At 34.3% G+C, this 27,997-nt stretch overlaps 1 protein-coding gene across 3 annotated transcripts in view; it reads left to right on the top strand.

The window, feature by feature from the left end:
* Positions 1 to 27,997, top strand: part of Acss3 (acyl-CoA synthetase short chain family member 3) — a 141,612-nt gene that overhangs the window by 51,243 nt on the left and 62,372 nt on the right. For all 3 annotated transcript variants that reach the window (XM_090328307.1, XM_090328308.1, XM_090328306.1), the window contains 5 exons: positions 13,340 to 13,528; positions 15,225 to 15,359; positions 19,379 to 19,519; positions 24,238 to 24,318; positions 24,505 to 24,600. In XM_090328307.1, the coding sequence (XP_090184433.1) occupies positions 13,340 to 13,528; positions 15,225 to 15,359; positions 19,379 to 19,519; positions 24,238 to 24,318; positions 24,505 to 24,600 (642 nt within the window). The remainder of the gene's footprint in view (positions 1 to 13,339; positions 13,529 to 15,224; positions 15,360 to 19,378; positions 19,520 to 24,237; positions 24,319 to 24,504; positions 24,601 to 27,997) is intronic.

Raw genomic sequence — 27,997 nt, forward strand, 5'->3', positions numbered from 1 at the left:
CTAAAGTACTGAAGGAAGAAATGTTAGGAAACAGAGGGAGCACTGTGTGCTACTTTGATTACCTGTGCCAGGGTCCCTTTGGCCTTAATGCTATTAAATAGGGAAGACAGATTTAATGGGTAATTTCACTGGGTACAAACAAAAAGAGAACAGCCTTTGTACTATTACTTACTTAATCACCTCTGTTTCATTTCTAATGGGATTTTCTGGCTAGGTAAAACTTGATTAAGTTAGTTAGAATTTCTTATTTAGGGAACCAACAAATTTTAGGCTAAGTTGCCAGAGTGACATGAAAGATTGGGGAATTTTACACAGTGATTCAGAACCAGCATTTCTGAAGCTGCCAAGTTTTGTGAGGATGTGAATTCTTTAAAGAATACTTTACAGAGATTTGAGCTCCAGTTAAGAGCCACGCTTCACTCAACAATTTTATTTTAGATGTCAACTACAGACAGGGACAAAGAATAACAAGTAAATGAACATATTCTTTCTTGGTGAGCTAAGTAAACAAATATAGATGGGCAATCTCAATGTAATACAAGGGTGATTCTGTAGAAATCCATGGTAAATCACCTATATTATTTTTCCTTGACTAAAACAAATACATATGGAAATTAACTTATACACAGAAAAGGGTTAGGTAAATCTTGTGAAATTTCAGTCATGATCAAGTGGACATAGTTCTTTGGACATATAAGATTGTGCCAGATGGCAATGGTAGGAAACACGTTGATGACGCATGCTGCTCATCTATGGCCAGGTAGCAAAGTACAGAGGAAGGAGGACAAACTCCCACAATTCCCTTTGAGGACAGATCCAAATGACCTTTGGGTCACATTGGACCCAATGTCTTACAGGTTTCAACAAATCTTGTTATCGTTACCCTGGGACAAAGGCTTTGACATCTAGATTTTTGAGGGACACTAATTCAGACTATCATAGCTGAGTGAGCAAAAAATAAAATAAAAGAAATCCTTCTAGGGGAATTGGTTGTCTAAAAATAGAGCAGATTATCCTCTTTCCCTTGAAATGTTTTCTGTTTTCTTTCAGATGTCCTATAAGTCAAGTTTCCTAAATGTTATTTTGTCAATGATATCTACCATAACCATATTAACTACAAATGTTTTTGCCAATACCATGTCATACCTCCTTTCTAGGCCTTTTTATTTTTTCAAATTTGGCACTTAACAATCATTAATACTTTTATTTTATTTACTTATTTAGTGATATTTTCTTATTTCCTATGTAAGTTCTACAGGGACAGAGATTATAGTTTTGTTTGTGAAAAAATAGCACCAAATAAATACTTACTGAATGATAAGAAAATGAAAGAAATTTTCAATATTTAATTTTTTTTGCTAGTTCTGGGGCTTGAACTCAGGGCCTGAGCATTGCCCATGGGCTTTCCTCAAGGTTAGCACTCTATCATGTAACCCACAGCACTACTTCTGACTTTTCTTTATATGTGGTACCAAGGAATTGAACCTGGGTCTTCATGCATGCTAGGGGATCACTCTACTACTAGTCCACACTACTGGCCTATCAAAATAATTTTTTTAATGACTAGCTCCATGTATTGCAGGAACTTTTATTTATTTATTTTTATTGAAATTAATAGAAGGGATATATTATATTCACTAGATAGAAGGTGCATTACTTCACAAAAATTGATACCCTTTCTCATGTCTTGGTCCCCTTTTCCCTTCCCCCACCATTGCCCCTCATCTTGTTTTCCCCCCTTCCCTATCCTATTTCATATAACCAAATATGCATATATACAATATATCAGATAACAAGGTGAAATATTGTAACAATATGAGATAACCAAGGGACAGCAAAAAAGATGAGAGATAACATAGAACATTAAGGATAATAATCACTCATTATATGGTGTTTGTTTCTATATCCTGGAGGTCCTTTCATTTAGCATCATACTATATGGCCTTATGTATCTAGTTTTTTTCTATTGTAAATCTCTGCTAAGGGAGCCCATGGTTTCTACTGATTTTGACAAATGAGGGAAACCATTGAGCCTCTGTTCCTTTGAGTCTAGCTTATTTCACTTAATATGATTTTATTAAGTCTTTCCATTTCCTTACAAATGGGGCAATTTCATTCTTTCTGACAGCAGCATAGAACTCCAGTGTGTATAAATACCACATCTTGTTGATTCACTCATCAACTGAGGGTCATCTGAGTTGGTTCTTTATCTTTGCTACGGTAAATAGTGCTGCAATGAACATCGTTGTGCTAGTGGCTTTAGTATGTCTTGTTTCTGGATGATTGGGTAAATGCCAAGTAGTGGAATTGCTGGATCATAGGGGAGCTCTATGTTTAGTCTTTTGAGGAACTGCCATACTGCTTTCCATAGTGGTTGAATGAGTTTGCACTCCCACCCACAGTGTAGTAGTGTTACCTCCTGGCCACATCCCCTTCAGCATCTGTTTATCAGATTTCTTGATCCTGGCCATTCTAACTGGAGTGAGATGGGGTCTTTGAGTTGTCAAGCATTTCTTCATGTGTCTATAAGCCATTCGTAATTCTTTTTCAGAGATGACTCTCTTTAAGTCTTTGGCCCATCTTTTAATGGGATGGTTGTTTCTTTGGAGATTAATTTTGGAGTGATTCAATTTTTTGATCTGTTAATATATTTTCGATATGAGGCCTTTGTCTGTTGTGTGATTAGTGAAGATCTTCTTCCACTCTGTAGGCTTTCTAGTCAGTTTGCTAGCTATGTCCTTTGTCATACAGAAGCTCTGCAGTTTAATGCATTCCTACTTATTCAGATTTTCTCTGATTTGTTGTGTTTCTTGGTCTTTATTAAGAAAGTTTCAACCTGTGCCAAGGAGGTCTAGTGTATCTCCTATTCCTTCTTGTAAAGTTTTCAGTGTGTCAGCTTTTACCTCCAGGTCTTTGATCCATTTGGAGTAAATCCTGGTTGCAGAAAATTTTAAGTTATGGCAGTAATAGAAATTGATTATCTTTCCAAGTAAAATTTAACATCTGCTTATGGAGAATTTTAACTTATTCACACTCATTGTAGAATTCCAAGATGAATATTTTCTTCTTTGATTTTTTTCACATATAACAGTCCAAAGATCTGCATTTCAGTATATGTACACGTTTATGGTGTCTATAATTTTTTAACCTATTTTCAAGTTACAATGACTAATAAAACCTCAATAAAATGAAAATTGTATGTGTGTATGTCTGAATATATATAATATGTATAGTAAGTTCAGTGTGTGTATGCATATTGCATATATGTGTATATATATATATCATTATGGTAGGCACTTTTTTTTTGCCAGTCCTGGTGACTGAATTCTGGGCCTGAGCACTGTCCTTGGGTTTTCCTCAAGGCTAGTGATATACCACTTAGGACACACCACTTCCAGCTTTTTTTCTATGTATGTGGGTCTTTGTGCATGCTAGGCAATCACTCTACCTCTAGGCCAAACTCTCGGCCCATATGTTAGGCACTTTCATATACGGCTATACTGATCTTTTTCATCATTATTAGTTTAGTTTTTAAATTACCTCTTTGGCGATTTTTTTTGTTTAGTCATCAAACAAGAAAGTGGCTCAAAAGAGAATTTGAGAAATTTTCATGAATGTATACATGTATATACAAAATTTTTTCCGCTAGAGGAAATGTAATTATGACAGTAGTTGTAATTATGAGTAATTATGTAATTCTGGAGTAAAACATATAAAGTGGTATAAATGATGGAGATTATTTTTCTGTAAGTTACTTATCAAACTCTAGAAAGTTCACTTATATTATAGTTAGCCTCATTAAAATATTTATATCTGTAACATAAATTATGAGATAGAAATACAATCACTAACGTGCTTTTCCCCAGGGTTCAATTTTTTGAATTTTTCTTTAAATAAATGTCAAGGAAAGAATACTGATCACATGTATACATTTTGTTAGCTTTTCATAAAATGAAAACCAAATCGGAAAACAGTATGTTCCCAAGTGCCTAGAAATCTCCTTTGGCCATTTCTTTCCAGCCGCTATGAGATTGCTACCCAAACATCTAAACACCATCGGTGAGCTATGCTAGTTTGGAATATCCCATAAATTAAGTAACAATTTAATCAATCCTTTTGAGTTTCCTCAACCACATTTCTAGAGATGATGACACTGTCCATGAAGTCAAGATGCTGTCTGAATCATAAACTCATTAACTTTTATTTTCTACCATTCAAGAAAACATTTCTTCACTCTTAGAAATCCACAGTGTTTGATTCAAAACCTTTTCTCTTACTGTAGTTCATTCTTTGCTTTTATCTGTTTATTAATGTACTTATGTAATCTTCTCACCAGACTAAAGACATTTCAAGGTAGATAAACTATTTTATTCAACCTTTAAACTTAGAATTAATTTCAACAAGCTTCACTGAGTGAAGGAGCCTAGTAGGCACTGAATCATTTCATGAACAGAACACTCAGTAATGTTTACAAAACTGTAAAGAGAAATCTAACCCTCCATGAACAGGAATAATTATTTCTAAAAGTATTATTTGTTCTTACATTTTGATTTTCCCTTCCAATGTTAGGAAACTTTAATGCTTAATGGTAATGAGGATATTCCTTGTTTTAATGAATTTCACTTTTTTTCTAATTTACTTTATTGTTGTTTTAGAGGTAATGGGACACATAAAGTAAACAAACAGTTCAAGCTAAAAACCTCTATGATGCAACTAAAACTTCTAGAAAAACAAGAACAAACAAGACCCCAAACTAGTAGGTGGAAAAAGATAGCAAAGATAGGACAAAAATTAATAAAATAGACTAAAAACTATATATAAAATCAATGAAAAATAGCTAGTTCTTTGGAAAAAATAAATAAAATTGACAGCCACCAGTGAGACTGACAAATAGAAGAGAGAAGATTCAAATGAACAAAATCAGAGATGCCATAGGAAACATTACCTCAAACTTCCAAGAAATGTAAACAATTATAAAGGCCTAATTTCAAAATATGTACTCAAGAAGGAAAGCCTAGCAGAAATGTACTGATATGTAGAGATATACAAACTCCCTAAGTTGAACCAAAAAGACATAGAGCAGTCAAACAAACCAATAGCACACAGTCAGACTGAGGAAGAAATCAGAAGTTGTCCAACAACAAAAAGCCAAGACCTAGATGGATTCACTGCTGAATTCTATAAGAATTAACCACCCAGGCCCAGAGTTCAAGCCCTATAACTGACCAAAAAATATCAATACTCCCCAAGCTTTTCTATGTAGTAAATCACTGATGGAGTAATTCCAAAATCATTCTATGAAGAAAATACCACACTCATACCCCAAACAAGTAAGATCTGACAACAAAAAAAGGACTACAGAATAATTTCTCTGATGAACATAGGCGCAAAGCTGTTCAATAAAATACTAGCCAACAGAATCTAGAAGTGTTTTTTAAGTTATACACTATAACCAAGTGGGCTTCATCCCACAGTTCTTAGGCTGGTTTAACATTTGCAAATCAATAAAAATAGTTTATCATGTCAACAGAGTGAAAGACAAGACCCACACAATCAGCAAAGAGAATACAAAGCTCTGGCTATGTGTTCAAATCCTGGTACAGTTAACAATTATTTGAATTTACTTGACAGTTTTATGCTCACATTTGTGCCCTTTGTACAAATGTGTAATAATTAAAAAGAAAATTTGAATAAATCAATAAATGGTTGTAGTCAATAAAATTGGAGATCTGGAGTAAATTGATTGCTTATTTTTCTCATGGCATTCTTGATTGGAAAGCAATATATATTATAAAACTGAATAATTTTTCCTTTATGGTTCAATGGGAAATTTGTTGTATTTTTGAAAATGTATGATACATGTGGAGTGTATATAATGATCTGTTTGCTATATTATTGTTACAGTATATTTGTAAAATTTATTTAAGTGTGTACAGAATCTTTGGTTGAGTGATCTCAGTGTTCTTGGAATAGACTCAAACATTACCAATGTTCTCGTGTACTTGACAGTATTTTGCAAATTCTCTATGAGCCCTTCACATGTATTGATTGACTTTCAAGTCAAAGATTAACAGAAACACACCACAGCATAGGCAGCCAGCTTGAGGCACCCAGAGAGATTGTAATGTTTTACGTACTGCCTGTGGGAAATTGGAAATTAGAGGTTTTTGCTTAATTAGAACTTTAATTAGGTAATCACTGCAGAATTGACCCAAACAATGTGTAGTTCCTGTTAACTTCTCTCACTTTTTTAATATTTCTTTTACTTTAAATCACAGAAAAAACTAAAGTAATAATTCAGCAATCTTCTTTTAATATAAAGAAAAAACACTCATCCATACTTTTGGTATTGAAAAATAACTATTGCAAAAAAAAGTACCTATTCAATCAGAGATAGTTTTAGTGAGTGGTGGAATGAATGGTGAAAGGGAAAGAGAGCAACATAATAGTATGTTCCCTAGAATTGAAAAGAGGGCTTGATGTGGATAATAACAGAAAATCAGATGTACAATGGAACCCTGTACTCTGGATCTTTTTGTACATGAAAAGTGGAGGAAGAATTTTTAAAATATGTAAATTAAAGCTTATAAAGTAAGGTCTATGTGCTCTTATACAATATAATACAGATAGTTTGCATTTTTAGAGATACTGTTTTATGTACTATAGATTTCACTGTTCTGATGGCATGTGATTAGCACTTGAGTCCCTTCTATTTTCTCCTTTTGTTACTTGGGTGGTTCCTGTCATTTAACCATACAACTCCTCCTCTTCCTTGAGTTTTGCGGGAACATCTCAACATTTATAGCAAAATTTGTGGTTTGAATCAAACCTATTCCATACCATCAGATACCATCCAGTATCTACTATGTTGAATCCTGTTGAAAAGGAATCAGACATTTACAAATACTGGCATAGTAGATATTCTTGAATCCATGTCCAGTGGAGTCATAATATTTCATTTCATTTTATTTCTTTTCTGTCTTTCTTTCTTTTCTGTCTTTCTTTCTTTTCTGTCTTTCTTTTCTGTCTTTCTTTCCTTCCTTCCTTCCTTCCTTCCTTCCTTCCTTCCTTCCTTCCTTCCTTCCCTTCCCTTCCCTTCCCTTCCCTTCCCTTCCCTTCCCTTCCCCTCCCTTCCTTCCTTCCTTCCTTCCTTCCTTCCTTCCTTCCTTCCTTCCTTCCTTCCTTCCTTCCTTCCTTCCTACCTTCCCTCCCTCCCTCCCTCCCTCCCTCCCTCCCTCCCTCCCTTCCTCCCTCTCTCCCTTCCCTCTCTCCCTCCCTCCCCTTCCTTCCTTCCTTCCTTCCTTCCTTCCTTCCTTCCTTCCTTCTTTCTTTCTTTCTTTCTTTCTTTCTTTCTTTCTTTCTTTCTTCCTTTCTTTCTTCCTTTCTTTTTGTTGGTTGTGGGGCTTGAACTCTGGCCCTGGGTGCTATCCCTAAGCTCTTCAGCTCAAGCTTACTGCTCTACTCCTTGAGCCACAGCACCACTTCTGTTTTTCAGAGGGTTATCTGGAGATTAGAGTCTCATGGACTTTAGTGTCCGGGCTGGCTTTGAACCATGACCTTAGATCTCAGCCTCCTGAGTAGCAAGGATTACAGGAGTGAGCCATTGGTCCCTAGCCATTTTAATGTTTTCTTTAGCTTTTTGAAGAAGTTTCCATTTTCCCATCAAAGAACACTTCAAACTTTTGACCTGCTCATCTCAGTTCTTCAAGGTTGTTTGGAAGTATTGATTCAAATACCAGAGCCATGATGAGATCTTTCCACAATCATACATGCAAACTTGACTGTATCCAATCCATTGTCTTCTCTTTCCCCCTTTTTACAGTGGAGGTTCACCCTTTGGCATGGTGAAGTCCTTTCTTCAGCTATTTTCTTTTTAGAGTTCTTGTTCTCTTAACCTCTCTTGTACCTGGATCTTTCACTGTTCCCCCTCCTTCCCATCTAAACTGCCTTTATTCTTCCAGCCAAGTGATACATCTCATAAGGATGAGGGCTTTGGGCAGAAAATGTAAAGTGGACAAAAGTGGGATTGAGTCATAAGTGCAAGTTATTAAAACCTATGGCGGTGTTAAAACGAGATGTTCAAATGGTAAAACATGAAGGCAAACCATTGCATACTTTCTATTTAATTGCATTTATTGAAGTCATGGTATGTATTATTTCTAAGCATAGTTTTCATTAAAGACTTTGGGCTCCTTGATGCAGAATTATTTCCTATGTCAACAACAGTGGCCTATTATTTATAAGTTGCTTTAAAATTAATGAGGTATCCTTTTCAAAGAATTATGAATTCTCATTCAAAATATTAAAAAACAAGTGTTATAAATTCTTATGCTATACTTGTAAATTCCAAAGGATTAATTTTGAATGGAAGCATATATTTCTTTTTAAGACTCCAACCACATATGCATAGAAAAATATATGAAATTGAACTAATTTTCTGTGAAATACTGTCTGAAAATCACATTAGTCTCAAAAGCACACAGATTATTGAAATTGCAGTTATTTCAACCTTGAACTGAATGAATGAAATAATTTTTCATTCACTTTGCTTGTGAATACATAGTCTTGAAAATGGCCAAATATTGATTAAAACTCACATGAGAAGAAAATGAAAATGAGAAAAATTATTATTCTGTCATGGTACTACTCATTCATTTGGAGAAAATTGTTGACAAAGAAAAATGTATTAGGATATGCTTCCTATGCCACTGTCAGGTAAATTTTTGACATAAGATATTATTTTATAAAATTTATTTCAAAGTTTAATAGAATGCCACTCTTAAATACAAACTATTTCTCCTTCTGTATGAGATAAGAAATAATGAATTTTACACTTAAAGATACTACTTTTCTGCTATTAAAAAGTTTATCACACACTTAGATTGACTTAATATTTGGAGTCAATATTCATTTTCAATATTGAAACTAACCAATTGTCAATTCCCTAAAAATGTTACTTTCTAGAAGCCTTTTTTGTCATCTGAAGATATTTACATGACTGAAATATTATTTCTGTAAATAATGTTATATAATGTTATATAATGTGAACATGACCAAATGAAAAAATATTCACTGAAGTTAGAGGTTTATCTTTTTAGCGTGTGTAAGTAAAAATATAATCATAAAACCAAAAATGGGCATGTGTACATGTAGAGGTTATTATCAATAATCAACTTATATTTAAAACAAAATACAACTGGGCACTGGTGACTTTTGCCTGTAGTCCTACCTAGTAAGGAGGCTGAGATGTGACTTCAACTTTCTTTGTTTTTAAGAGCAAATATGTATTCTTTTCTACTTGAAGATTTGATCTCAGTATAAGGCACATGCTGATATTAGATAAATTGAATCAATGGGATACCTGTATATTCCAATGTGTTGGGTAGGCATGGTAGTTCGTAAAAGTATTGGTGGAAAAATAGTTTGAGGCCAGCTCAGGTAAGAAGTCAGAGAGGTCAGGGACCTCAATAAATAAGCCAAGTATAGTGAGTCATATCTGTAAACATCAGCTAGATTAGAAGTACAGGTAGAAGGATCACAATTCAAGACTAGCTAGGAAGAAAAGAATTATATCCTGTTTGAAAAGTAACAGAAAGCCAAAAGGGCTGGAGGTGTGACACAAAGTGGTGCACTTATTAAACAAGTATAAAGCCTAATTTGTACAATTTCTTCTGTGTAATGTTATGCTTAATATAGGTCAGTGTTATATCTAAGCAGATTTTAGCCCTTTTTTCATATGAGAAGCTATAGGTTAAAATATTTTACATCCGAGGAAGTGGCTGTGTGGCTCAGCTGGTAGAGTGCTAGCCTTAAGCTGAAGAGTTGAAGGGCAGTGTCCAGACTCTGAGTTCAAGCCCCATGACTGACCAAAAATTTGTTTTTGTATGCAGATAATAAAAATTATAAACCTATATGCAGACATCCATGTTAACAAAAATGTCATTATATAAACATATATATAGATATTTATTTCTTCTATTTGATAATTTTGAAGACCCAAGGCCTTGTTTCAGTTGAAGTTTCAGCAGTACTTGAAACTAATCAGGAAACTCGTAACTGACTGGGATTTTTTAGATATTCTCATCAGATATTGCTTACTATGGCCTCCACTTAACTGGGAAATAATCTGATTTTCTTTTTATGTCACATTATTAGTTATTCTGTTTTGGGCTTCTATATTAATCAACTACTACTACTACTACTACTAATAATAATAATGTGAAAGTTTTAAATTAAATATTCTCACTTTCATCTAAAATTAATGTGCATTTACCTCTTGTTGCTAAATTCTAATGCTTTCTTATTAAAGACTTATCAGAAATGCATTTTGTATCTTTACATCTATTATCTATTGCTATCCAACTATTAAAACTTTCAAGTTTCAGTAGAAATAATGATAGTTATGCCTAGAAACTACTAAAGAAAAATAAATATGTATATGGACCAATTTTAGAACATATTACTTTTATAAATGATAATGGTATCAAATCAAAATAGAGTAGCTGAAACAAGGCCACATATCCTCCATCTAGTGGTCACAGATGGTTACTACAGGCTAATTTGGGTGAAAGTTGGGGTTTCAAGACATTGGAAGACAACTCCTAGACCTTCAGGAGCAAACAGATAATATCCATGGGCAAAGTGGGTCAGTAACTTTATGGTTATTTATTATAAAACATATTACCTACATGCACAGTTGGCATGCAGAAAATGTATTTTAAATTTAGAACATATAGAGAGGAAAGAAAAAGAAAAAAATAGAAACAGAGAGGAAGGAATAAGCAACAACATGAAAAAGGAAAGGAGGAAGAAAAGGAGGTAGGGAGGGGGAAAGGAAAGAAGGATGGTAAATGGAAGGAAAAAGAACAGAATGACAAGAAGATTAAAAGAAGAAAGATGCATCCCCCTAAGGGTAATAGCCCCAGCACCAGTGAGTTTTACTCCATTGATCAGTAGATGCAACTGGTTTATATCATTCAAGAGCACATTACTGAAGGGAATTTGATAATGTAGCATCATGTATTGCTTTAGTCCATTTCCTATCACACAACATCCATGCTTGGGTACATACTTTATACAGAAAAGAAATGTTTCCTCAGTTCAGAGTTTGAAGGTTCAAGAACATGGCATCTAACATGCTTGACTCTGCTAAGGTGTGTTTTTTTTCTCCCCAATACAACATCATGGATGCCACTCAGCAGAAGTGTGTATGCATGCGGGAGATTTTTACATGGTAACACAGGAGAGATTCAAAGGTCCCAATGCGGTGGTGGTGTTTTTCTTTTGTTTTTCTTTTGTTGTTGTTTTATCACAACCCACTCTGACTTCCCTGGTTTCATTTCTTTCAGAGGACAGAAAAGTGGTGGTAATATTACAGCAACATTGTGAGACAGGGATATGAAATTCCACAGTGTTTACTATAGTGAGTCTTCATTGAAGAGTATTCCCAGGTGCTCAGTCTTTATTCTGAGTCCCATATAGTTTAAATGTATAGTTCATAGTTCTTTGGCCTGTTTATCTTGTAGTTTGCTGCCAGACATAAAATTAAATTGTAGGATTGGCAGTATAGAGAAAGGATGATATTATTTTTCCCCCTTTCACCAGAACTCTTGACATCCTTCCTCAACTATGCTGAGGGACTCACTGAAGAGACAAAAGAAAATTGGTCACTATTCAAAAGTCTTTAAACTTACCCAGAAAGGAGAGGAAGAATGAAATGGGAGGAACAACCAATAAGCTTATGGCTCACTTCTTTCTCTCAAACCTCCACTCTTGGTTTTCTTCAAGAACTGCATCCATTGCCAGACATCATTCTTCCAATTACCCACTGCATGCCTAGTGATCCTTCGGCTCTCTGAACTGGTTCACAGCTTCACCTTACTTATTCTTTCTACGATTTTCTGTATTCCAAATATCTTTTGATTTAGCTTATAAAAGCCCTCCCTTTACCCTTATATGCTATATGTTCCCATGGTTTAAATTAGCATATTCATTGATACCAAATTATTCTCAAACTTCAAAGCTTCTTTAATCTTCCCATTGAAAATTGCACTCACTCTTTCCCTCACACTTCCAATTCCCCTCTTCTGCTCACTATCACTTTACAGTTGATGGTCTATCAAGATAATATATAACACAATTATTATGCCAAGTGGATTTTTTAAAGTGTTCCCTCTTATTAAATATAAGTACTTGCAAAGTAGAGATAGTCTGTTGTTTTACTTAATGATGTGATAACTGAGGATAGAGAAAGATGTGATAACTGAGGATAGAGAAAGAGAATAGGACTAGAGCATGTAAGATACAGGAGAGAGAACAGAGAGAGAGAAAGAGAGAGAGAGAGGAGGAAAAAGAAGGGAAGGGAAGGGAAGGGAAGGGAAGGGAAAGAGGAGAATGTAGAACAAAGGGAAGAGGAAAGAGAGAGAGCATATGTTTTTTTTCCTTGAGACAGAATCTTGTTCAGGGCTTGCTTTGGAATGTTATGGTGATTTTTCTGCCTATTTTTCCTGAGCGCTGTGTTGATTCAGGTGCTGTTTTTCTTCTTAAGAGAGAAAGAATATTAAGTAAATGAATGAACAGTTCTTACGTGAAAGAATAGCAAACTCCATTGACCTGGGCATGCTTTCCATAGACTGGTATAATTGTCCATGGGAAGGTTATTTATAGTAAATTATGTATGAGATTATGATCTAGTTTGCTTTTATTAATAGAAAGCGCAAAAAGTCATGTTAAAAAGAAAGAAATATTTGTATATTTGGTCTCCAAAACACATGTAATGCCAAAAGAAATTGTGTGTTTAATCCAATAGGAACTTACTTTGCGATAAATAACTATTTTAAAAACTATGAAGAAAAATTAAATGGCTTGAGGGAAATGGAAGAACAGAGGTCATGAGATCAGTGGAACTGTGACAGTTCCTGGCGGTACCACAGGCTACTGGAATTTTGACCATGGTTTGGACATCCATCAATTCTGCCTTTGTTACCTTATCTTCTAAATGAAATGACAGTAACATCATATCTGCTTTATTTACTTAAAGCAAGGATTTCTTAGTATCTCTTATGACAATTATGACTCTATATATCTAAATTTATCCTTTTGTTTCTTCTGATCAGACAGAATTTCCCTTGTTCTAAAGGATCAAGCCTGTATCTTTCCTTTGTTAATGTGGTAGATACATAATGACAGTTTACTAAATAGGGTGGATGCTCAAGCAAACCTCATCCAGGAAGTTCATACAATACACTAGTACATTTATTTCTGATCAATAGTAGCGTAGATAGGTTATCAGTGTCACCATTTTAACCACTGTCATGTCGATGCTTCGTGTTGCCCACAGGTCTCTAAACTGGCTGGTGTTTTGGTCAAGCATGGAATCCAGAAAGGTGACACTGTGGTTATCTACATGCCCATGATCCCACAAGCCATCTACACCATGCTGGCCTGTGCCAGGGTTGGTGCCATCCATAGCCTCATCTTCGGGGGATTTGCATCCAAAGAACTAAGTACTCGCATTGATCATGCAAAGGTAAGTGCTCTCTCTGGAGAAATTAAGCTGTGGATAGATCTACAGTCAAGTCACATTTGCCCAAGGAGGAATTAGCCAAGAATGATTTCATTCCTTTCCAATTTGATACTTTAAACTTGTCCTCCCCTCCCCCTTTGGCATAGAGCTGTGAAACGAATATTTATTTCGGAGTCTGTTCTGTGTGAAAAGCATCTTGCAAGTTAGTTGAAGGAATCTTAAGATAATGTGTATGCTGTTTGCATTATTTTGTCATAGTTCCAGTTAGGAAACACACAAAAAATTAACTAATAACGCTTCAGTGAACACACACTTCTTCAGCTCCTTCTGTGTATCTGACATTGTCCGTGGAACTGGAGAAGAAGGAATGTTGATTGTGTAGGTGGACACTCAGATTATGAATAAAAATGAGGAAAGGCTTACTTTTTACAGGCAGAATATAAGTTTGCTTCTATTAAATTATTTAAGTTCTTATATATTCTATATCTGTTCATGATTTGATGTTACCTGACTTCCATTTATTAAAAAATTCTAATCTTAAGGAAGGGCAGCTGGAGGTATATATTTCAGTATTACTAATGTTACACTGTGAATTCTGTTCAAATATTTACCTTTAGAATATAATAAAAGGAAACAGGAATTGCTTTTATTTCCTTTTTCTGTTCCACCCCATTAAAAAATTCTCTTTTTGAAATTTAGCTTGATATAGTGGAAAGAGAAGCATCTCACCATCATGCAGAACTAGCCCTCTTCTAACTTTACCACTTGTAACCTGGGGAAAGCTATGTAACTTCATGAGGCTTTGCTCCATGAGTACTGAATGATATTCAAAGAGCTGAAGGTACTATATGTGCATATATTTGTCACAGTATAGACATCCCCTAGGTAAAATAATTTATAATGAGAAGTCAGAATTCAGGCACACATGTGATATTGTGGATTAGTTACTTGTCTTCTGAATAATTTATTGTGTCACCTTTGCTTTGGATCTCTTGGTGAAGAAACAGTAGATAGAAAAGGATGATGATGTGTTTGTATCTGCAAATTAAGGAGAATTGTTGTTTAGTCACGCAATTTTAATTGTCAGCTTATGGTGTGGCTAACGCTATCGCAGACATGGGAGGCAGGCAGATAAATGACACCTGAATTTGGCTTTGGAGAACTTAATGTGTCAGGTTGGGTGTAAATGAACATGATGACTACATAAAATTACAAATACAGTATTATGTGCTCAGAATTAGAAAAACATCAAAATTTATTGGAGGTTTTGGCTTTTAAAAATCTAAATGCTTCCTTATTTCAGTCATTTTGGAAATACTACAAGCCCAGCAAGAAGTATTGTGTGTGTGTGTGTGTGTGTGTGTGTGTGTGTGTTTGCAACCCAGATCCTTAAGTGTTGCATTTCACTGGATCGTGGCAAATGAACTTGACTTAATGAATTCTGTAGAAGATATTTTGCATAGTTCAAACACTACTGAGTCTGTAATTCAAAACAGTAGGTGAGATTTATGTGTAAGTTCTTAGGAATAAAATATATAGAAGGGTTTATTGGTTTTCAAATCAATTATTCTGTTTAAAGCTGAGTTGTTCACACCTTTCTTTAGAAATGTGAAGTTGTCAGTCTGAACCTGATATATTATAGTGGGCTTAATTAGGATTGTTAAAACTTTCTCAATTGTGATTTTTTTTTTCATGCTAGCCCAAGGTGGTTGTTACAGCATCCTTTGGCATTGAACCGGGAAGGAAGGTGGAATACATACCACTTCTAGAAGAAGCTCTCAGGATGGGACAACACCAACCACAGAAAGTTCTCATTTATAATCGCCCCAATATGGTAATCCCAGTATTTATGTTGCTTATTGTTCATGGTATTGTAATGAGGGTGATTCCAGGAAGATCATATGAAAGAGACAATTGAGTCATAAGCTATTTAATATACATCCTGAAATTGTTTTTCATAGGGAAAAGTGATGTGATTAAGAAAAGTCTATTGCTGGGCATGGTGACTTATGCCTGTTATCCTAGCTACTTAGGAGGTTGAGATCTGAGGATAATGGTTCAAAGCCAGCCGGGACACTAAAGTCTGTGAGACTCTTATCTCCAATTAACCAACAAAAAATTGAAAGTGGTGCTGTGGCTCAAGGGGTAGTGTGATAGCTCTTTAGCTCAAGGATAATGCCCAGGCCCAGACTTCAAGCCCCACGACCGACTCCCTCCCCCCAAATAACCAAAAAAAAAACTTAGGTTAAGAAAGTGGAATTATGTCAAATTAATTTTTATATGTACTGCCCAAAGGGTACCATTTATTACTCAAAGTTCATTAACAATAATATTTACCAACATTAGCTCACCATCAGATTTGGGAATATGAACACTGGCAGTCTCACTGTGTGCTTAATCCCTCCAGTCCTCTACCTATTGAGATGTCCGGTTAATTAGTATGTAAACTATCTTTTAAAATTGAGGAGAATAATTTAGGCTAGAAACAAATTATAATCCTGAAGAAAACCTGAATATTCTCATGAGAAAAGTTGTTCTGTGACCTGTGAAAGCAGGTAAAGCAGTATAATGTAGAAGTTAATAGAATTAATAATACTTTCCCAAGTAACTCTGATAGCAAATCTATTTATGGTGGGCTAAGTTTTGTGTTTCTATTTTTTAGCAGATATTAACAGTTTTTTTCTAATAAATGAAATTATAAGAGTATAAATACTCATGTACAATTTGATGGACCTACGTAAGAGGTTATCTGAAGAAATTACTCCACTGACAAAATAGGGGAACAGAGAGTGTTAAAACTACATGGTTTTGTTAGAATCATGTTATTCCCATTATATTACATTAAGTTCATGTACTGAATAGTTTCAAAGTCTTAAAGGGTACTTATTCATTTATTTATTTTAATTTTATTTTATTGTCAAGGTGATGTACAGAGGGGTTACAGTTGTATACAGTAGGTAATGAGTGCACATTTCATTTCCAACATCATTACCACCTTCCTAGTTTCTCCTCTCATTTCCCTTCCCTCTAATACCTTCTCCCCGCAAGTTGTAAAGCTAATTTCTACTACCTTGTCTTGTAAGTATTGCTGTTGCTTTGGTTTGTCCTTTGTCTCACCATTTTGTCATTTGCCTTCCCTTTTCCAAGTTAGATAAATGTAAAAGAAGCATAGGTCTCTTGGTTTCCCTCATTTGTCATAATTAGTATAGGTCTAGGACAGTCTGCACAGTGGCTCATGGTAGCTCAAGGAGCATACTTTTGGAAAAAAAGGCTTTGGGGGTATTAAATCAAGGAAGGCAAAGTCCAAAGAGAAAACACACCTTTGGATGAGGAAAGGTTAGAGGAATAATAGAAAAAAATAAAAATAATGTATTTCCACAATTATATACAAATACACACATACGTACACACATATGGATTCTTATGGCATTTGTGAACTAACAATGGGCTGGGCCCAACACAAAGAACTTTAAAATATATTTTCTTATTTTATTATGATAGAACAAGAACTAAATCTTGTAGCTGGTCCCATTTTGTAGATGAAGAGGCTGAGCCTTGAAGCAAAGTCTAAAGTTCCCCTATTATGGGGTTTGAACTCTGGTTGTCACTTTTGACCAATATGATGCATGTTATTTCTTCTATTCCATAAATATACAGCATGTGAATGTTGCTGTTTTATATTTATTCTTTTAAAATGTGGGTCTGTTCTGTTTCCTTTTGCTACAAATAATCTTTTCCTCTTCTCATCTCATGGTACTTGCTCACTTTTTCTTATTCTCCAGACTCTTTCCTCTAGTTGACATAGCTCTTGTCCAAGGCTTACTGTTTAGGCAGTAATTAAACCCAGTGGAATAACTTTGCTTTGACTTTAGAGTCACAAATTATGAGGCTGGGTGGTGGGCCTCATTAACCAGGATTGGATTTGTGCCAGCAAAAACAAAAACTTGGCTGCTATTCTACGCCTCAGGCAAGCAATGACAGAATCAAAGGAATATCACATCAGTCACCTGAGTGGTATTCCTCCTCTGTCTTTAAAGAATTTTTACCAATGAGGATTGACATGTCTATAGAGTAAATGCATATATATATATGCATTTATTTGTAAAACCTCTTTTATACACAGCTATGCTTTAGCTAAAGAGTATAATCATTTGTGTTCCTGCTTCCTTCATTAGAGACCTATAAAAATCATAGACCTGCAATCATTTTTGTGATCATCTATTCCACACTTCTCATTTTGCAGTGCGGTGACTTTTATAGCTCTTTAATTCTGATGTTAAAGATTTGATCATTTGAAATGAGCTGTTTTTTATCTCATTTATAAAAATAAGTGAAAACATTTTTTGTGTATACTTGAGCTATTTCTATTTATCTAAATGGCTGGAGGAAGCACATGGGCCTAACACTTTACCTTCATGATGAGTTTTTAATTCAGATTGCTATCTATGACTGTTTTTATTCAATGAGACACTAACTCTATAATATTGTACTGAAAAAATTTCTTGAAAATATGCGCATTGAACTATGTGGTTTTGATGGCCTTGATTAATATGTCAGCGATTTTGGAAATGCAATCCATTTGCAGAATCTTTCCTCTGAGCTGAGGAATGAAGTGGATGAAGTAGAAGGTCAGCGTCAACTCTAGTTTGTTGTCTCCATAATGGTACTGAGCATGTGTAGCTTGGGTCTGCCCAGGCTATGTGTAATTTATCAATTATAAATTTCCTGATCTGTGATTTTGAACTTAAGGACTCAGAAAATAACCAAATATTTCATAGGTATGGATTCTACCTCACAATTGTCACTCACTATTAGAGTATAACTTTTCATTAAGCTTGTGTCTCTGCTCTTTATTTATCTGTCCATTTGATGACCAAATGTTTTAAAAGTTCTACTTGTTATTTAGATATATCTATATCAGTTTAACGTATGACTATTACCATAAAATTTATATTTAGAGCCTGATTCTAATTGTAAAATATTTTCACCACACTAATCATCTAAAAGAAGTGGATAGTCTTTTAGACAAATAATATACTCTCAATAATTTTCAAAATCATTATCTGTGTTAGAAAATGAACACATTTTATCCTCTACCTTCTAATATAAGTGGAGGTAATTTGTAATGCTCATTGGAATATCAATCCTAAATGCCATTATGTAAGGAAGAATTTTAGTTAGTTTACATTTCATTGTGAAGACAGAATTTCCAATTTATATATAGAATTTGTAAAGTGTCATTATGTATATAATGAATTAGTTTAAATTTTTCCCTAGCATACACATGTGTGGAAACACAGAAGTTTGAGTTCAACAAGCTCTGAGTGTTGGAGAAAACATAAATGCATTAGATAGACAGATTAGAATGCATCGTAAGGGAGTCTCCAAATTTAATAAAACATCTTCCTTTCATAGTCAATTTCAAGCCATCATCAAATCCCTGGATTCTTTTTTTTTGGCCAGTCCTAGGGCTTGAATTCATTTGTAATAATGAGTTCTAAGTCATAAAGAGGACCTGAGTCTTATCCTGTGACTTTCTCAAAGCTGGAGTTTCTACCACTTGAACCACAGCACCACTTCCAGCTTTTTCCTATGAATGTGGTACTGAGGAATTGAACCCAGGTCTTCATGCATGCTAGGCAAGCACTCTACCACTAGGCCAAATTCCCAGCCCCTCCCTGGATTCTTATAAGCACTTATTTTAATGCCCAGCCTTAAGATTTTAAGCATAAATCTAGTGATAGCTGATGTTTAGTCGGTAAAAGCAGAAATGTATATAAAAGATGTTCCACCGTTATTTATGTGATTGAATCTACATTCTATAGTACATATTTCTGTATTTTTGCTCTGTAGGAGAAAGTGCCCTTGGTGCCAGGTCGTGATCTTGACTGGGAAGAAGAAATGTCCGAAGCCCAATCACATGACTGTGTCCCTGTTCTTTCAGAGCACCCGCTCTACATCCTTTACACGTCTGGAACCACGGGGCTTCCTAAGGTATACGCTCATCTCGGAACAAGCAACCCTTTCCCCTAGTACTTTTCCTTCTTGTCAGTATTGGCCCTCATTACCTACTGAAAATGTGACATGTGACATGATGTCTGGACAGAAATACTTTACCACTATACGGGCACAAAATGATTGCTTTGAATGCTTTGTTCCTGCTTATGCCCAATTTATCTCAGTTGTCATCCATATATAGTGGGTTTAGAAAGCTGCTAAATCTGTATTTAATTGAATAGCAGTTGGTTCAATAAAACTTTGCAAAACAAGTTTTGTTTATTGAAGTACATATTTGCTTTTGTGGTGCTGAACTAAAATTCAAAGAATAATATATTTAAATGAAACATTTTCAGTCTTTGAGTTGAGATTTTACTTGCATAGGTCATAAAGTGTATACTTTTGGCAATCAAAGATCAAGCGATGTTCATATTTATCTTATTTCAGGTTTATATGGAATAATAGAAATACTAGATAAATACAGTCCATTGCCAAAGACTAGTATGGGGAGAGAAGTCTGAATGTAAGATTGAAAAGATGGGTAGACAAAGGCTTTCAACCTTTTGTACATTTCTACTACTAGGCCAAACTCCCAGCCCAGTGACGTGTAGTTTTATCATGTACTTCTCTCTCTCTCTCTCTCTCTCTCTCTCTCTCTCTCTCTCTCTCTCTCTCTCTCTCTCTCTCTCTCTCTCTCTCTCTCTCTCTCTCTCTCTCTCTCTCTCTCTCTCTCTCTCTCTCTCTCTCTCTCTCTCTCTCTCTCTCTCTCTCTCTCTCTCTTTCTCTCTCTCTCTCTTCCCCCTTTTCTCTCCCTCCTTCTCTCTCCTTCTCTCTCTCTCTCTTTCTCTCTCTCACACACATATTTTGAAACTTGTAGATATTAAGCTCCTAATATTAAGGAACATATCATTCTTCCTTCCTTCAACACAGATTATTCCAATCGTATTTTTCTCATTTGAGTTGTGGCAACTGAAACTGCACACAATATTTCCTAAGTGTGTATTTTCTATTATACTCTAAAAGGCTTGATATATTTTATTATATATACACATATATATATTTCACTTTTCTTACTTTCAAAAACAGTTCATTAAGTTAGAATTCTGTTTTTTTCTTTAATGTAGGTATTTTCTTTTTTTATTGTATTTTATTGTTCGGATAATGTATAGAGGGGTTACAGTTAAACTTGTCAGGTGCATAACTTTTCAAGCCTGGATACACTTCTCATGTTTTTATCCTCCTTTCCCTCTTCCCACCCCATCCCAATCATCTTGTTTTCCCCCTTTCCTTCCCTATTTCAAATAAACAAATTAACATATGGACAATATTCTAGGTAACAAAGTCAGATACAATAACCACATGAGGTTAACCATAAGGAGGAAAAAAGAGAAAAGAAAAAATGAGAAAGAAATAACTTCATATAGTACATTAAGAACAACTTCTTTTGAAAAAAGAGGTCAAAGAGCTTTGATGAGGTGATATTAAATTATCTAATGCTTTTTACTTTTAGGGTGGAAAGACTATAAGAATATATATATATACACAATATATACACACACACATATATACATATGTTTACATATATATATACATACATATATATGAATATATGCTTTTTTGAAAATTGCAAATCAGTGGAAGATCAGTGTTTCTGCTTTGCATTGTAATTATCATTATATGAAAAACACAATCACAAGAAGAAATATATATTTTATCATCTTATTCACAAATTTAAAATCATCTTTTTCCCTTCCAGTTTTTTTATAAATAGCTACATGCAGAAGATATTGAATGCTTTGGAAGAGAAGATCAAATTATAAATGTAATGTTTAATGGAAGATAAAACAGCTAAAATGATTAAAATGTTTCTAGTCATGTTTTTAAAACTGCAGTCATGGGGCCAGAAGTATAGCCTAGTGGTAGAGAGCTCGCCCAGCATGTATGAAGCCCTGGATACCATTCCTTTGTACCACATACTCACAAAAAGCCAGAAGTGGCACTGTGGCTAAAGTGGCAGAGCACTAGACTTGAGCAAAAGTGTCCAAGAACAGTGCCCAGGCCCTAAGTTCAAGCCCCAGGACAGGAAAAAAAAAGGGCAAATGTAGTCATTACTAAAGGCCAATGAAAACTGTGTAGTTTAGCTCCATTTAATTAAAAAATTAATACTATAAAGGTGTTATAGAGAGTTACAGTCACAAAAGCCATGTAAAATGACATTTTTAGAAAATGTCCCGTTTTCCTTATTCTCTCCCAGTTTTCCTCTCCCATTCCCACTCATAAGTTGTTGCGGTTCAGCATAGTTTCTTGTGAATACTGCTGTTGCATTTACTCATCCTTTGTCCCATCCTTTCTATGGATCCTTCTAACCCTCCACAAACAGACAAACTAGATGAAAAGAAAACAAAAACTGCAACACAGAAAAATATCTCTTGTTACAATTTCCTGGAGATTATTTTGATAAATAATATTTTATATAATTGCAGATTATTTTTAAAACAAAAGATCTTTGGTGGTAAAGTCCAATTATCTCTAACATGTCTTCTTTTTGAGTGATATGAGCATTTAAAATTAAAAAATCAGTATTACAATTTGAAAATTAAAAATATCAATTTCTAGAACTTTGTTCTTGGATTTGTTTCAAAAATACTGAATTTAAACAAGGAATTGCTGAGTAGTAGAGTATGTGCTTAGGATCCGTAATGTCATAGGATTCAATCATTAGATGCTACATTTTAGACCTTATAACATTAACTATTTCTTCATTCATGTTGTCTTTAAGTGACGTCTCAAGTTTTAATATTTAATTGCCAGATGGGTTTAAATATTTACTAATTGACAAATACAATGTTAAGAAAGAACCCCTTTAAGAGATAATAAGAAATAAGGTCATTGATCATTCAAATTCATATTCTGGACTTTACATATAAAATACTGCTCAAATGAGTGTCGGCAGGCTCTAATTCTTTACAGTTCATGAATTTCACTATCTAATTTAAAATTTACTCCATTGCGTTCATTTTTGAATTATTGACAAAAAATGTGCTCTATATTCATGGCAGGTGAGGCAATGAAAGCATTCTAAACCATCTTACTTGATATTATTATGGACATCTGATTCTTCTCCCCTGCAAAGTGATTTCAAGGTTTTATAAAGGTCTGAAAAATTCACGAATACATCAGCTTATTGCATGAAGATTGACTATCCTGAGAAGATAGCCACTCAGTACATGAGGGAAAGGCTTGTGTTTCTCTCACTGTGGCAGCTGAGGATTCTTGGTGTCCCCAGGGCAGTCTAGGGAGTCAGCTGTTTGCTAACCATGTCACATAGCAGAGAAAATTGCTGTCAAATGCCAACTGATCTGCATGTGATATCTGCCAAGAGGCCAGGTGTTGTTGCTCATGGATAAAATACGTTCTCAGTTTGATACCTATGTTTTATTACTGGTTCCCAAGGAGAGCAGTTATGTTAATAACTAATGGAATGATATATTCTTTTCTATTCCCTTGATTCATACATATATGTTAAGACTTCATAGGTCTACCCACAACTAACAATAAATAAATTGATTAGGCCAAGGTATTCCTCTTATATCATATGAGTAGTTTTTCATAATGCAATTGCAATTGTTACAATAACAGAAGCTTCAAAGCACATGCAGATTGAGCGTAGTGCTTTTAGCCTGTATTTGCCTGCTCACTCATGGATAGGCAGGCCTTGTGGAGTTAATGAGGAGTCATGTTTATGATGAAGAAATGACTCCATTCACAACTACATTTATAGGGATAAAGTTCATGGTTTCATTTACCAGGAGTTCTTATTAATGCTGACTATTGTGTTACGTTCAGGAAACAGTTTCCTATTGAGTCTGAATGTATTCATAATATTCAGGAAGGCTCCAAGAAACAAATATATGAAAACAATAAACTAATGTTGTAGTAATCCTTATTATTTTACCCCACATGAAAGCATATGAGGAAGATTTAGGCATAACTCATCTGAATTCATCCCTCACAGTTCTAGAAGTTATCAACTCTAATATTGTGTTTGCTTGATTTCCAATTAACATTATAACCAGGTTCTTGTAAGAATGGGACTTTAATACCTCAGTCTAGTATAATTTAGTCTTAAGGAATAGGTATCTGCTTGTTATTTCCCATTTTAGGCATATACCTACATTGCAACATTGTACTCTTATGTTTGACAGTTTCCGGTTTTGTTCTGTAAATATTTGACAATATAATGCTTTAATAGTGTATGTCATCATTGAGGAATTGTTACTAGGTATCATTTTGTGAAATGCAAGTTTTCTTTACAAGCACAAGAATATTGAAATTGGATCTTCCTAATAGAATTGAAGACAATTTTTTTTTTGCTGAGTTTCCTATTGAAAATGCAACAGAAAAAGAGACTTGTGCAGGAATATAATACAAGCCTTGGATCTCTGTCTACAAGGTTGAAAATACATTCTTCCTAAAACACTGTAGTGTATCTCTGAAAAACAGGCATTTCCAAAATAAATTACAATATGCTATGGTTAAAAGAAAAGAAAATGCAAAAGAAATAATGATACAAATACAACTATATAAAAACCAAATTTGTACTCTACAGAATGTCAGGTATGTTAAACTTGAAACTTTTAACATAGATAGGATGAAGATAATATTTTAATGTGCTGGTGATTCTGGTGATACTAACCACCTTTTCTCTCATTTAGGGTGTGGTTAGGCCCACAGGAGGATATGCTGTGATGTTAAACTGGACAATGTCTTCAATATATGGTCTGAAACCTGGAGAGGTAATCAGAGTTTTCAGTTTCTACTAGAGGAGAATTCCTGGCAATACAGTTAGATAATTCATGACTATACTCTAAGCACCTGGGAAGCCGAAGTAGATCATTGTAGTTGAGGACAACTTGCTTTATATTGTGAGAGCCTGATTTTTATTTTTCTAAAGCCATTCATTGTATTTTCTTATTTTCTAGGTATGGTGGGCAGCTTCTGACTTAGGCTGGGTTGTCGGACACTCTTACATCTGTTATGGACCTCTTCTTCATGGGAACACAACAGTTTTATATGAGGTAACAAAATAAAAAGTTCAAACACATAGGGTTCATCCTTACAGACTACTTACTGAATCAGAGCTTTGGAGGTGCAGAACTGGGTTGGAGTAGTGTTTAATATTTTCTTCCAGATAAACATATGCTTCCAATAAAAGAGATGTATGAATTAATAAGAGCCAGCTTGCTTAATTTTATAGAAAAGTCACTAAAATTAAATTTTGGGGAAGATACAATAACAAGCCTAATGTGTTTTCCTAACAGATTTTGAATTTAAAAAACTGGTGCTAAATTTAATATTTTAGGGAAGATATTTATCATTCTTATAGAATTAGTAGTTTTTTTGTGTCATCAGCTTCGAGTTTTTGATTAGCTTTTGTTTGATTTTATTTTTTTGGCTTCAATTTTGAGGAACAGATATATTGACTCTCCAAATTCATAGCAGGACAAATAACTGTTTAAATATTCTGATGCATGCAAAATAGTGTGTGAATAACAAATGATCATAGTTTGCTAAATTATTTTTCAAAATTGTCTCAGACCTTTTGAGAAATACTGACAAGTTATAAAAATACATAGCTTTATATTCTTATGTTTAATTTAGTCGTACATAATGCTGAAATAAAATAAAAACCATCAGATTGGGTTTATTTTGTGCAATAAATCCCTAAGTATTATAATTACCCATATCCTAAATTGACTGTTGGTAGACTGCTTTAAAGGTATTAACTACGAGGTGGACATAGTGGCTTTTATATTTAATGCAGCTACTCAGAAGGCTAAGATATAGACAATTATAGTTTGAATCTAACTCTAGTAGAAAAGTCTGTGATACTCTATATTTTAAAAATAACCAGCAAAATGTAAGAGCAGAGGCATGGTGCAAGTTGTAGCACACTAACAGAGAAAGGGCATCCAGTAAACATGGCTATCAAGCTTTCCAGGCAAGCTTGACCAAGAGTTTACCAGCAATATAATAATAATAATAATAGTAATAATAATAGTATTAAGTTATAACAAGGTTCTAATCTTACTTTTGTCACATTTGAAAATTTGTGTCCATAAAATAGGATAAAAATCATTAATGTATTGTAAAACATCTGGAATAAAAGTCCAAGATAATAATAATGCATAAGAAAAAAACAATTGGGAATATTCGGTCTTAGAAACAAAAAACTTAATGATTATGTATTGTATATATATGTTGATGTATAGTAAGCTGCTACATAGTAAGCATGGACTTCCCTAATATGGTTATATTTATGTTTTAGAATAATAAAGATAAATTTTAATACCTGTGTGGGGGTAGATTTGCTTCTTAGACATAAGACTGTTGTATAAGCAATTTGTCAGTATTAGTCAGGGAATCAGACAAGAAATATGAATTATGAAGAATAGATTAGATAATGTCAAGGTTCTTTACAATATTACAAATATGAAATTCAATCAACTTACCAGAGAGAGGAGAAAGAGAACATTTTCTATGTTCATGAGGTTCTCCTAATCCTTTCACCACTTGCAGCTGAGTGCTAAGAGAAATTAAGGCTGACATTGATTTAAGCAATAAACCATCACACACCACTCCCCATCTCTTATGCTATGTTTTTGTACTTTGTAGACTCAATATGTACTTGAGTAATTTATGATAATAATAGCTTTGACACATTTATTTCATATTAAAGTCTTTACAGAGAATGTATTTTTAAGATAATGATTCCTCTTTAAGCAGATAAAATAAATCTTAACACTGAATGTTCACATTGAATTGCGCTTACATAAATGTGGAAAAGCAAAATTCATTATGACATTTGTAAATATTTATAACGTTTAAGCTGACTTACCAATGGCAATTCATGCTGTATTTGTGCTGTTGTTTCTCAAGGTTATTTAATACATGAAACTGACAATGTTAACGAAGCTGGGTTGTTTGTCTTTGTCTCCAAATGGTGCGCTGAATGATGCACAAATACTTGTGTGAATGACTACAGGATACAGCACTTTAAAAGAATTTCTTTTGCTCTTTCTCTGCTACAATATACAATGTGCTCAAGTTCATTTACTTAGACAAAGCCTTTTTAGTCTCATCCACTGTAGCTATTGAATCTTAGCTTTCTTCTCCAATAACTTCCTTAAAAAGACTGTCTAAATCATATTCTACCCAAGTTCTTATCCCTGTTCCCTGTTGCTGTGGTGAGCATTTTCTTCAGTCCCATTTGGTTTTCTGTTTCAGTTATTTTTTGGCTATGGCTATTATTCCCTACTGGGAATTGTACTCTCTTATGCTCCAGATTCTTTGCTTAACTTTTTTCTCTAACCTTACTTGGTTACTTTCTGGTATCCGGAAGGATTCTACTTAGGTGGCATCAATTTCTGAAAGTTTACAAGTTCAGGCTAGATGCAGTGTTCTTCCAGGATGTTTCATTGTTACCTAAACTGAAAATGGTCTATTGACTTCTTGACAAGACTAGACGCAAGAAGCACTAGTCTTCTAGCACGAGACACCTGTACATATTGGAACTACACTTGCTGAAGAAATTAAACATTAAATCTCTTTTTTTGTCCAATCTTCCTTCCTTTTGAGTGTCAGCTATTGTTGGACATCGGTAATAGGTATATATTCATATCTTAATGTTCAAGAGAATATGAACTTGACTCTGTATTGCCCTGCTATTCTTGGGTACAAATGATTCCCCATTATGTATTCTGTAGTTCTGGTCATGCCACTTTTATCCATTTAGATACATCTTCATATAGTCAAACATTATTAGACTTTCATCTTTTATGAAAGTCTGAGCCTAGTTTTTTTTTCACCTAGCCTATCAAAAGTGTCTTCTTTTTCTTATGTCTTCTACTCTATGTCCAATGCTGATATTCAGCTGGTATAAACAAGGAAGTCATTTTGGTTGATATTTGTTTTGTGCTTGGGGTTTTAATCTGATTTGTACCTGTCCAACTCAGTTGCACGGACTGTTATTAGCAAATATAATATCTGAAATCTTATCGATACTCTAGATTATCATTAGATAGTCTAAAATATTTTGGATAGATGCCTCTACCTTTATTATTACTCCTTTTAAGCTATCTTTGCTCGTCTCATTTATCAGCTCTTTCCACCTCAACATTCTTGAATTAATTTTTGATAGAGCAGCAATATAGAAACAGTACACACATGCACACACATACACACATACACACAAACGTGCACACACACACAGCCAAAATTCTCATCCTACCAAAAAAATTTTTTTGAATTTCAGCAACAACAACAATATACATTTCCTTACAAGTATTTCTTGCATATTTAGAAAAGATAGACAAAATTCTAAAAGGAGAAACTTCAGCTGATTTGTATATAAATCGATCTGATTTGGGGAAGGAAAGGGGAAATCACATAAATGGTGGGACAAAGAGTGAAATA

Source organism: Megascapheus bottae, chromosome 2, assembly GCF_031878675.1.
Source record: "Megascapheus bottae isolate mThoBot1 chromosome 2, mThoBot2.hap1, whole genome shotgun sequence".
NCBI classification, from domain to species: domain Eukaryota; kingdom Metazoa; phylum Chordata; class Mammalia; order Rodentia; family Geomyidae; genus Megascapheus; species Megascapheus bottae.